General features: G+C 40.4%; 1 protein-coding gene across 1 annotated transcript in view; it reads right to left on the reverse strand.

Annotated features, from left to right (window-relative positions):
- Positions 1-3,573: 3,573 nt before the first annotated feature.
- The window catches only part of LOC120566952 (voltage-dependent T-type calcium channel subunit alpha-1I-like), a 345,248-nt gene continuing 335,709 nt past the window's right edge, over positions 3,574-13,112 (reverse strand). Inside the window, 3 exon segments of the mRNA XM_039813684.1 lie at positions 3,574-6,354; positions 8,658-8,872; positions 12,381-12,537. Of these exon segments, the coding sequence (XP_039669618.1) occupies positions 5,719-6,354; positions 8,658-8,872; positions 12,381-12,537 (1,008 nt within the window). The 3' untranslated portion in view covers positions 3,574-5,718.

A 13,112-nucleotide genomic window follows, 5' to 3' on the forward strand; every position in this document is an offset into this window, starting at 1 on the left:
ATGAAAATTAATCGACAACTATTTGGATAACATATTAATATATTAATTGTGATTTTTTAACAAAAAAAAAATGCAATGGATTTGCTGCTTTCAGTTGCTCCAATGTGATTTTGAATAATTGTGATGGTCATAGTGTATGTGTTAGATAGTGTTATGGCGGTTTCCTCAGGTGTGTTTATTTTTGCCCATTCTCCCGTCTTACAGACACATCAACAAGGTTATAATAATTGCTAAACCCACCAGACTCCATGTAAGTAAACAGTCATTTTATCATCGTAAAATGCACTTCATTCAAAGTTGACAAACACAAAATAAAACTATGAAAAGCCGTCTTAATTTTTTTTTATTTTTCATTTTTCTAACAATCACACTCTGGTTTGGTTGAAATAAACACGTAATTTACACGTGAAAATATGCTGGCTCCATACACGCTGAAACTATTGGTTATTTAAATGGAGTCTGGTGGGTTTAGCGACAGCCACGTCAGAGCTGTCTCTGGTTAAACAAAGATTTTACGCTTCAACAAAAAGGTATTCTATCTCTGTGGGGATCCTTTCCATAATGTTGTCAGACACCTAATAACAATCTGAACCTGTTGGTGGCAAAAACTGCACTTTTACTGGACACAAATTGACGATGCATTTTGACCATGGGTGTGTTAAAGTGACTGTGAAACGGGAGCATTCAGTCCAAAATGGCTGACGCACTGGTGCGCCCTCTTGTGGCGGTTGTGCAAAAAATGTTAAAAATGTTATTATTATAACCTCTTTGGCCACATTCTCACTTCTCCAATAGGCTACTAAAGACAAAAACAGTAACAGAAAAGTTATTTATATTTATATTTTGCTGCAAATCTGCAGCAGATCAACATTGTGAAACTGTGAGTGTTGGTAAAGTCAAAGTTGCAACCGTGATGGCACCAAGTTTGGATGAAGTTTGTCATATCTGAGGAAAAAATAACTAGAATGAGTCACAGTTCACCATCACCACATGCAAAAATAAAGACCCAACATAAAAGTGCAATAAGATGCTCATAAGATGCTCTAAACTTTAGCAACAGTAATATTATAATCCTCAGAAGGTTTGAAAAGTGGACTCAATCTGTGGTATGGGCCTTTAGGTTGGAAGAAATACCGAACATCCACATAAACGGATCAGCAGGGCTGCGCTGTCATCCAAACCTTTCCATTTACCTTTTGTCGCAATTAGAGTCAAGCTCAGCTCAGATGTGTGCTCAATCATAGCCTTGGGTACAAAGGAGCCGGACGAATGTTCTGGGTGCAACCTGACGTTTAGGACTAAATAGGACAACATTTGGGATGCCAGTTAGTTGAAGGCCAAGCTGTATGCTGCTTTAAATTATCAAAATAAGTGAAAGTGCCGCAAAATGAACTTCATCAAGTGTGTAAAAAAAGGACAGAAATAACAAAACACTTACCTGCTTCAAGGCAAAACATATGACGCTAAGAAGTTAACTCCTCAGTCAAAGTCATTCATTCAGATCAATTTAATTTAGCAAGATGCCACTAGCAATTATTTGAGATATTTTGCAACTAGCCATTCCACTAGAGACGCTGCTTGATAAGATAAATGAAGCTTTCGGACTGGGTATGAAGAAGGGAATTGAGACCAACATTGAACTTTTACACAACCTTGGGAAAAAAACAAGTAAAAAAACCCACAATAACAACATTGTGAAAGACAAACTTCAGGAGTCAGAGGTTGAAAAGCTATTTCACTTTTATATGACACTAGAATGACATTTAAGAAAACAGAAGGAAAAAAAAAAAAAAAAAAACTCACATGCATTTTGGAGAAAAAAAATCAAAAATCCGGTCGGGAGGATGGAGGGGAAAAAGAGAAAACGCACACTCCAAACACTCTGGAATACATGAATACATCATCATCCTTTCAGTGACCTTTTAAATCTCGGTGACGTTTTATTCTAACACATGGATTCATAAATATTATCTTCTCTCACCATATTGTCTATCTATACGAGTCTCATACATCTAACTGTACATCTACTGTAGCATATTGCATATCTCGAATAGAGAGGGGGTTAATCAATAGTCATTTAATACTCCGGCTTCCCTGTGGAAGGGAGATAATACAATTGAATGACAATAAGGGAGGGGGTTGAAGACAAAGTAGAGGAGGAGATACAGACTGAGGTTTCCTTCTGTCTCATCTCAAATAGCCTCGCATTGCCAGACCTTCCTCCACAGCGCTGCGTAGGAGGGTCTGGCTAGTCCACACAGCATTCCGGAGATGGGAGAAAAACGTGCTCTGGTTTATTGGCATTTCTTTAAACCAATCACAATCGTCTTGGGCGGGGCTAAGCGCCGGACGGAGCCACGGTGCCGCTGCAAAAATAGCCTCAGGAAGGAACTTGTTTTGGTGGAACATTTTTACGTTCAAAAGATTGTTTTAGTCGTGCAACAGAAAACTCCGATTGGACAGATAGTCTAGCTAGCTGTCTGGATTTACCCTGCAGATATCTGAGGAGCAGTTAACCCTAGTCCTCAGAAATCCACCGCAGTTTAAAATTACAACCCAAAGAAAGCGTTTGGGGACAGACATCCGGCTGAAAAGAAGGACATCCGGCGGAATTTCCAGCGGCACCGGAGCAATCCCGGAAGTGAAACATCGTGGATATAGACTACACCTCCAACAACTACAGAAACACCCTGGAGTGTTTTGACACTGACATCTTTGTATGATATGTGTATGTAACATGTACTGTATGTATGTGCCTCAATGTGTGCTATGTGTAATGCTGTGTGTGTGAGTGCATATAGGTCAACCTGAGGTCTACCTTCTCTGGATTTTCAAAGATTATGACACAGTATATTATATGATGGATCATTACAATTTGTCAAAAGATGTCTGATAAACAAGTGCTCAAAGTTACAAGTTACACCAATTTGGACCACATTGCTTGCCATAGTATCTGGTATTTCTAATATCTTGCTACACTCAAGCAGACCTGAGTCAAATAATCGTCAAACTGTGAATCGCACCAAATGCTTGCTCATGGGAAATTGTTGGGTCTTTGTAAATTATAGAGTGTGGTCTAGACCTACTCTATCTGCAAGTGTATTGCGATAACTGTTGTTATGATTTGATACTATAAATAAAATTGAATTAAATTGAATCCCAATTTCTGAATTCCTGGAAATCTGACTGCAAGATTAAGACCTACAACAACCCTCAAGTACATTAGCAGCTGCTAAAGTGTATTCTAGGCCATTTAACAATGGCCGATCATTATAAAGGCAGTTTGATGTCATTTAGTTTGCCCTGAATCTCCACACTGGTCCCACAGAGCAGCGCATGTATATTTGTCAGCAATGGTGAAATGTACAGTAACTAAGTACATTTACTCAAGTATTGTACTTAAGTACAAATTTGAGTCTTTTCTTTTCATGCCACTTTCTACTACTGCTACATTTCAGAGAGAAATATTGTACTCCACTACATTCATCTGACAGCTTTAGATACAAGTTACACATTAAGATTTCTGTACACAAAACGGATGCAGTTTAAAAAATCTGAGCAAACTCCACCCAAACAGCTGACGAATCAGAGGAAAGGACATCTCATCCCTCTAAAACACATTTGCTTGTTGCCTCTCTCCTCCGATGATTTCCTCGCGTCCCTCCCTTGCCTCCTTGGTGCGAGGGACTAAGACGCGAGAAAGGGAGACAGGTTGAGGGGGCAATTTAAGCGACATGAGAGGCACTAACTTTCTGTCATATTTGCTGCAACTGACCCTATGTTCCAGTAGAACTACATGAAGCAGGTAATAAAAAAAAAATCTGTCTCCTCTGGCACCACCTACAGCCTGTAGTGTGATTTGCAGAAATCCACCACTCCCTGTTCAGATGCACCAATCATGGCCAGGGGGGGTGTGTCTAATTGCGTGTCAATCGCTGCTCAGGCACACGCATTCATTCTCCCTCGTGGGGGGAGGGGCTTAGGAGACAGTTTAGGCTTTAGCAAGGGGCGAAGGGACTGAGAAGTTGTCGATGTTCAAATTCTTTGGCTAAGTCCTGGAGGAGCTATCAACTAAGGTTGCCAGATTGTTGAAGTGTATTGTATTGTAGTACCTTTCGTGTCTCACTCCCCAGCGTTATTTCCTAGTGTGTCTTCCCAGTGTTTTCTAGACCTATAGCCCGTTTAACAACCACGTCTTTTGCCTCCTGTTTTGATACCTTTCGCCTGAGATTGTACTTGAACTTCATTACCTTTTTACCTTTTGAGTCCCCTTAGCTCGCTGGTCCCATTCAACTACTGTCTGAAGTCTAGACACTGTTGGTGTGTGAGGGACAACTCGGATGACATCAAACTGCCTCCTACTGTAAAGCCCATGCTGTTCATGTTCTTTTTAAATGTTTTTAGAATATTTTGTTCATCCCCTGCCTTGTAAAATATATTTCTGGCCTGCAGGAATCACTACTGCACATTTAACATATAAGTAGAGGTTGCAGGGGCTGAGAAAGTCTGTTGATGTGTTGGGTATCATTACCTAATTTCAAATTATTTTGTGTTTTAATCTGTTAAATACATATGTGATTTGTTTGCTGAGAAATCCGCACCAATAGTTTTACAAGTCAATGTTCATTTCTTTGACACATCTGTCTTTTAAATATATTATTAGAATCAGAAAAGTCTTTGAAAGTAATGGTTGCAACTAAAAGACACTGTTAAACAGTGCGTACGGTAGCAAAGGATTATTCCCCAATAGGTTTTGGCCCAGGTCTGCACTCAATACATTTAGCCCTTTCATGGGTATGTAGAAAGCAAAAAAAAGAAAAACCACTTTAAAGTGGCAAACGCTTCCACTGACAACCCGCATGTATTCTCAGCAGCAGTCACAGATCCAGTCTTCTATTCAAAGAGGCCCTTTGTCAATTTTCAGACTAGCCAGCTCCTTCGCTTGTCCTGGTCTCCCTCTCCCTCACAAACGGAGACAGACATGTCTACATTCACACAACTTCAATAAATTGAAGTTAAAAAAGAACACAGAACAAAAATAAAAACAACCTTTCAATTCTCTGTTACCCACCAAATTTGCTAAAGAGGAAAAAAGGTTGGTCGATGCTACTGTTAGCAATTGTTATTACAAAAAAAAAAACTGTACAAAGTTCACTTCTTCCTCAAAAGAGGCTTCAGAGTTTGCCATTTGTCCAATGTTGCAATCTGCACAAAGTTCGAGGGCAAGCAATCTATTTTTTGAAATTTAACTGTTCAGCAGTTTTCATATAAATATCATCACTTTATGTTCATCCGTCAATCTCTGTAATTTTCAAGCCTGTCTCTTTAATGGCCTTCCAAATATTCTGTATTTCACCATGGCTCACATGTAAAGCCCTGGACTGTCACATCTTTCAGGGCTGAATCCTGGCTATGCTAAAATGCTAAGCCCCTTGTCACTATCGTTAAAGTCCTTTCAAAAGGCGACCGCATATCCTGCGGAAAAGAGAGGAAGTCAAAACTGAGAAGCAACCGTGTTCTTATGAGAAATGACTGATCCCAAGCAGCCGGATCCAAGGAGGAAAGAGAGAGAGAACAGACGACTCAAGGACAAGAGAGAATTTCAGAATCGGTGTTCACGGGTCACGTATTAAAAGTCTCTTCCTGTTCTGTTCTGTTCAAGGTTCCGGAAAATGCAAATTGTTAAACAGCTCCACTACAAGAGAGGCAACAAGTGTTTCATCTATTTTTCCTGGAGCTTGTGTCTGTGGGCCGGCTGCTGAAGCCTGTGATGTCACCGTCCTCCTCCCCGCCACTCGCCCTCCCCTCCGTCCAGGGGTTGGACAAGTAACCGCGGGCATCAATGCCGCAAAGGTGGCGGCTGTCTTTACTCCGGGCAGATAAATTGGTTTGGTCCAGGGAGCCTGTGCTGTTACATTTCTTCACCGGCGGGGGTGCCAGAGAGCCTGGGGTGAGCAGCGACGTCAGCGAGACGCTGTTTAATGTTTCTGACAAGGGCTCGCTGCTCAGGGTCTGGCAGCAGCCGTCCCCAACCGTCCCCGTGCCCACGTCCTCATCCGAAGGGTCCATGGAGTCCTGCCGGGGGCAGCCGGGGCTGGTGCTGCCGCCGCCGCAGCTGCTGCTCTGGCTTCTCTGATGCCCCCTGGTGGCTTGAAGGGTAAAAGTAGTACTGCGTCTCTTTAGCAAAGGCGGCCCCTGGTCTCCTGTTGCCGGTGCCCGGGGGTGTGAGGGGTGGCTGGGGAGTTCCAGATCTCGAGATGGGGACACGCTGAAGCTGAGCCCTTCCTCTAGGGTGGTCTGCAGGCTGCCCTCTGAACTGCCTGTGGCCAGGGAGGAGTCACTGTGGGACGGGTGCTGCACACAGAGGAGGGAGGTGGCGAAAGAAAATAAAAGTAGGCAATTAGGTTTTTAGTAGGCAAAAGATTATTACTGTTTTGCACCAATATGCTTTTTTTTATTATTAGGGTTAATAAGTTAAGCTTAGATTATTCAAGCAACACTAGAGAACTTTTCCCGCTTCGGTCCCCCTACAGGTTGGAAGCGGAACTGTCCATTACATTACATTATGCAAGTTTGCCAGATGAGGATAGAGGATCTGTAGTTCGAATGAACTGGACAATGTAATGTAATGGACAATTCCGCTTCCAACCTGTAGGGGGACCAGAGCGGGAAAAGTTCTCTAGTGTTGCTTTAACCCTCTGAAGACAAAAGACCCACCGGTGAGTCAAAGCGATGTTTGACAACAATCCTCAAAAAGCGATATAACAAAAATTTCATTTTAGACATTTATTTACTATTTTATTCATATATTACGCTACTTTTGTGAACCCAAGACTTTTGTAAACTCATTTCAAGCACCATAACATTTGAGTGTAGGTATGTATTCACAAGAGCATCACTAGACAGAAAGCTGAGTTTGTTCCGACAATTTTGATATGAAACACATGGGGATCAGGTTATATGCAAAGGAGTATTCAAGGAGAATTAAAAAAATGCCCTTAGACGTCAGAGGGTTAAAGTTAATCCCATCTGTGTTCCACAATTTTAATAAAATCCTGGATCAATAAAATTCAGTTAAATATCTTAAACCAAAGTCGTACATTATCTTAAATCCCCATAAAATACAGTATGACAAATTATTATGTGTTGTTGATAACATATACATTACTTTACCATTAACCCTTGTGTTGTCTTCCTGTCGACCATGCAACTTTTAGTTTTTCTGGGTCAAAATTTACAATTAAAATTTTTTTTTTTTTAAATGCTTTGCTCGTCTTTTTTGACACTTTTGACGCTTTTCCCCCAATGTTTTTATCACTTTAATCCAAGTTTTGTTTTCACTTTCTTTCTGGGCATACATTGTGCAACAGGAGAGTGATGGAAATGTCAATCATTAATGGTCTGTGTTTGCCCACATAATTGGAGAGAAAATCAAATCAAGCAAAAAGAAAAAAAATAAGATAATACCTGTGTACCATGGGTGTTTAACACAACCAGCGCTGCACTTCAAAGTTTGCTATAGTTTTCACTTGTTACACTGGCATGGCAGAAATGCTCAAATGTCCCTTCGGAACAATTTAAAGAGCTTCAAATACCATTCTGCTAGCTCCCATGTTTGCTGGCAGGTCTAACTTTTCGTTTGAGTTTTGTTTATATTTCAGTCCAAATTATCTTCTACATCTGACTCTGAGTCATTTCCTTATTTATTTTTTTCCAGGGACTGTGCTCATTTTGCTCTATCCACGCTGCCTGTCAATGCAGCAATTGTTGATTTCTTTTTTTTCTCCAATTGTTGAAGTTTTTAAAAAAGCCTACAGAGATTAGAGTTTAAATTGGATTTTGAAAAGGTGGAGCAAAATGGATGATTTCAATCTTGGTTTAAAAAAGAGCGGTTTAAAACATAACCTGTTCAAACCTGTTCATTCTGTGAGCCAAGAAGAACAGTGTGCACAGAGTCGGTATCAGGCTCAGGGCTGGCCGGCCTAATTAGACGAGCGCCGCAGAGCATTACTGTAGCAGCTGAGGATCACAGAGGCACTCAGGCACAAGCTAAACAAACCAAACAGGTAGAGGGGAAACAAAGAAAAATCTGTCTCCATGGTTACACAGGAACTAAAAAAAGGGCCCTTTCATTCTCGTTTTGTTTTGTGCAGAACCCAACACAGGGGAGGTGTTAGATTCAATACGTATTAGATCATAGCTTTAATTATAAAAGCATTAATATAAATAATTTATCGGAAGTTTCACACATTAGGACATCAAGGGAGGGTGGAAAGTGTCATGGGTATATTCACAATTTCACACAACAAGTTGCCAAAGGGATGTTCCAGCTCAGCTATTTGTCAGTTATTAGTATCTGTATTACTGTGTGTAGACATTTACTAAGCCACGTTACGGTATCAAGTTTCCAGATCACCTTTTTTTGGGTCTTTCTGCATTATACATCATTTGGCAAATCCCATCTGACTGCCTGCAGTGTTTTTGATGCATGACAACTTTGGTTCACTGAACATTCCCTTAGGAATGATCTATTTACACTGTTCCATCATGTCACTGATGTGTTGCACAGAGGTACTGATGGCAGGTCCTTATTTGTCTATCTATCCATCCATCCATCCATCCATCCATCCATCCATCCATTCATCTGTCCATAATACCTGAAAGCTCAGGGGCCTGCTGTTGGCTCCGGGTGAGCGGAGAGAGGCCCAGGAGGCTGGGGAGGGCAACCTGGACGGCCCTCTGTCTACTGGGCTAACACCGTTTCCAGGACTGCCCGGGTGAGCCGCAGCAGCTGGGTGGAAGAAATCTACCGGAAGGTGGAAGACGGGTAAGGAACCGCCGCCACCTCCACTGCAACTTCCTCTATCTCCGTCTGAAAAACAAAATGTCAGTGACAATGTTGCCAGTTTTGTGTATTTAGTGTTGTTTCCATTTTACTGTACCATTTCCTGTCAAGGAAAAAATGCCTCTGACAAAGCATTTAGACAGTCAATAGACAATTGACACATTTTTATCTAGAAAACATAACTGATGCTTTATAAACACCTCAATGCAAGATCATCAAACACACTTAGTCAATAGTATCGTGTTTTGATAATGATCTCCTTAGAGAAAGGCTAGAAACATGGTTTGGCCTCTCTTAGGCACAGTTCCACACTGGTTTAGGTCTTACCTAACAAGTCGAGACTACTTTGTTTCCCATGGGGAGTTCTAGTGATGTGCCACAAGGTTGAGTCCTGGGCCTCATTCTTTTCTGTCTGTACAATCTGCCATCAGGTTCTGTTAAAGTTTTGTTATCATTATCATTTTTATTATTATTATTTTTGCACCCAAGATATCTACTATTTTGAAATTGGGAGACTTGCTCTCATCATTGCTCATCTAAGTAAAGACAACTTTAACACTAAAATCAAAATATCAATGTTTTAAACGTTATTCTCACAAGGGATACACTGTTTCATCTTATTATGAAAGTCTTAAAGTTGGACATTTTGCTCTAAAGAAAAACTCAAAAACAAAAATGTAACTCATGGGAGACAAATCAAACATTCTATCATAACCTACTTTTTTTTTTGTTTACATTTAGTTTGATAATTGGGCATATTTATGATAGGTTATGTTGTTTAGGTTAATGTCAAGTTGTCATAACACAGAGATTGTTGTCTTCGTTCATGTCAAGTTGTCATGACAAATACATCTGGGACAATGCTAACGCTATTATTAACACTCAAAATGACTCCTTCATGTTCATGACAGGTGTCATGTCATAATAATGACGGCGTCAAGTCAGTCTTATGCACACCCCTTCAAATAAAGTGTTACCAAATGGAGTAATATTTTTTTGCTGGCAGAAAACAAATCATGTTAACAACTCCTCCATGTCTTCAGTGACATCGTGTCTACAACAGTCTGTGATATTGTGTGCTGTTGAAGAGTGCCCCTGAATTGACTTTGCCTTGTATCTCTCTACCCGTTCCCATGATGATGGTCATGTTAAAGGAGGGACATAACATGTCATTCATAAACATCTGTGTATCTGCGTCGCTGGTGGCCTCATCTATCACTGCATTAATTGCAGTGGAAGTTAATCAACGGTATGGAATATGAGACACGTCCTTGTGCGCCTGTGTCGGCTCCAGAGACGTTTAGAAAAAGCTTCTTCTTATTTAAACGATACTATCAATGTCACGTCAAAGTCACGGTTTAATGAAATCGCTGTGGTTAAATAGCAGTGAGGGTCACAAAGAACACTGATAAGGATAATAAGAAACGCTGATGAAAGGTTATCCTGAGAGGGATTATTTTAATATGATTGGATGATGTGGAAGATTCAATTGAACCATTCCGCTGCTGTTGGATGAAAAATTATCTACAAAAAGCAGGAAAGCTATAGATTTTCATTTACATTTTTATTATTGAAAATATATAATGGGATTCTATATGATAGCACAAAAACTTGAGAGTCAGCAATAATGGAACAAACTCAAGAAAATGTACACCAAACATGTAACTATATTGTATTGGTGATTTACAGTGACTTTGACTGCACATATCATTGTGTTCAAAATGGAGTTTAACCTTATGTTATATTTATTGTATAGAAACAAATTAATATTTATCTTTAGTGTTTCCCACCAAATTACATTATGTGTGCAAATGTGTCAAACATATTTTTACTCCTCATAAAACAATCGCAAAGCTGATTTTTTACATTGTTTACATCCATGTTTGCACTTTTACTTTTAATTACTTTCCTGCCTTTACTTGGTTGTTTCCTGGCCTGTCATTGCCACCGAATAGTGGGGATTCCACTCATCAGTCAAATGGCGTTGCTGTGTGTCCTTGTGAGTTTACATAGGATCAAACAAATCAAGGATCCACTCACAGAAACATTACTCCATGGCACTACTAAATTGTCAGAAACCTTGAACATGTTTTGCGTCATATTTACATCTCCAATTGTCCTTTTTGTAGTGTTTTTGATACTTTTTACTTTGTCTGCTATTTAAAAAAATGTTTTCACAATTGTTTGTTCACACTGTATGACTTTTTATAAGTTTCAATTTTCCAATATACTTTAATGTCAGTCAGACATTGACTGCCTGTGTCCGTATTTTTTTAAGGTGTTAGACTGTGTGAACACAATGGAAAGAAGTCAAGGTCTTTATCTATCACTGATAAAGTCATATATTTCTTTTTCAGAAATTTAGAATATGGTCAATAAACCAAACCATGATTTGGTCATACAGCAGAGAGAAATTGTTGAAGGAATATGTTTTACAGGCAAAATAATATATTAACACATTTACTAGAATGCATCACTAAGTATTTTTCCATTATGTTTCCTGAGGGAATTTGTGTTAATTCATTAATTTGTAATACCCATACTGTGACTAAAATAATATTACTAATATTATTAAGTGTATTAAAGTAACCAGTCAGTGGACATTTATCTACCAGAAACAAACTTTACAGGCATCTGGTGGTGGTGTATGAGTATTTCAAAAGATAAGACACAAGAAATACAAGAGCATTGGTTGTTTGTTCAAACAACTTAAATAAAACTGTTAATGTTCAGCAACAAAGCATGGAGTATAGCAATGTGTAGTAGTATAGTGACATAAAAACTGTTATGGAGGACATTAGGGTGAATGAATGGGCATGCAAAGTGTCCGAGCAAAGCAACACGCTAACATAGGCATACAAGGAAAATCTAATCTAAGAACTTGATTTCAGGACCTGCCACCAAGTATCTCACAGATCAACACATTCTCACCTCCATCATGTCAAAAAGCGACGCTTGGTCAGGTGCCTTTAGCGTTTGGTATTGATGTGAAAAGTGTCCTTTAGCATCATATTTAGACGCTGTGAGTCGGGACTCTTGGCATCACTTTTTGACGCTCTCAGGACTTGCGTCCCTTTGCCGTCATATTTAGACGAGCTTAGTGGGGACTCAATTTTTGACGCTCTGGGTCGGGATGTATGCTTAACTGACATGCGGCACAAGAACAGGACAGTTAGGTTTAACAAAAGGTCATGGGTGGGGGTTACAAAATGTGTGTTTCAGTGACAGGCGGGACACAAACCCCGGTGTCCTGGCTGAAAGTCCTGCGTTGTTTGACCCATCCATCAGCCCAACCAACCTCACGCAGATTTTCGGTCTTTCTTACCACTCACTACCGTTGTCTTAATACAACGTCATCTTACAGCGCCGCAGTGTAGCTGCTGCTATGCTAAAAGGGGATTTTTGCATTGGTATCTGACCCTGAGAGACACTGACCAGGCCTCAGTATTTTACGAGTTGGGAGTGAGAACGGGTTGCACAGATTAATTCACTCTGGATGACAGTACTTGATGATTACTCATGGACAGTCCGGTACCTGTGCAATGTGCCCGGCTTGGCTGCTCCAGCGACAGACTATTCAACTCAAACAAATCCTGGACCCCACACTCGCTTCCTGAGCTAGGGGGACGGAGCCCCCTGTAGCCCCCCTGGGTGGGCAACTCCTCCGAACTATGGGAGTCACTGCTGCCCCTCTGCGAGCATGATGGGAAAAGGAAGAGGGAGATTTAAGATAGAGGAGCAAGTAAAAGAAAAGTAGAAGGGAGACAAAGTGATTCAGAGAGAGTAAACATGATAACCAGGTGCGGTGATGTTCACTGAAGCAAGAAAGATATCAAACTGAAGCCTTTCATTTGGCCTTGCCAAAATGGAAATCTGAGCACAATTTGTTTCCAATTTCAAAAAGCTCCCTTTTCATGTCCCTTCCTTTATCCATCTATACAAGTCTGATTAAAATTGGATAAAAAAAAACAGTAACGGCAGGCTTCAAAGCTTCAAATTGCTCGGCTGTTGATGTTTGTTGTAAACTGGATCAAATGAACTGGCCTTCAATAACGCAGCGATGAAACAGGCCAGGTGGAACCGCTGTGAGGCGAGGGCAAAGTGTTTATGAGAAGATGAAGATATAAAAGACATGCACTCTCTCTCTCACATACACACACACACACACGCATCCATATCAAGGGCACGGAGGGAGGCAGGTGTTTTAATCAGGCGGTCGAGCATGTAAATAGTAATTAATGATGATTACCAAGATGGAAGGGGTGTG

The sequence above is a fragment of the Perca fluviatilis genome, chromosome 1 (genome assembly GCF_010015445.1).
Source record: "Perca fluviatilis chromosome 1, GENO_Pfluv_1.0, whole genome shotgun sequence".
NCBI classification, from domain to species: Eukaryota; Metazoa; Chordata; class Actinopteri; order Perciformes; family Percidae; genus Perca; species Perca fluviatilis.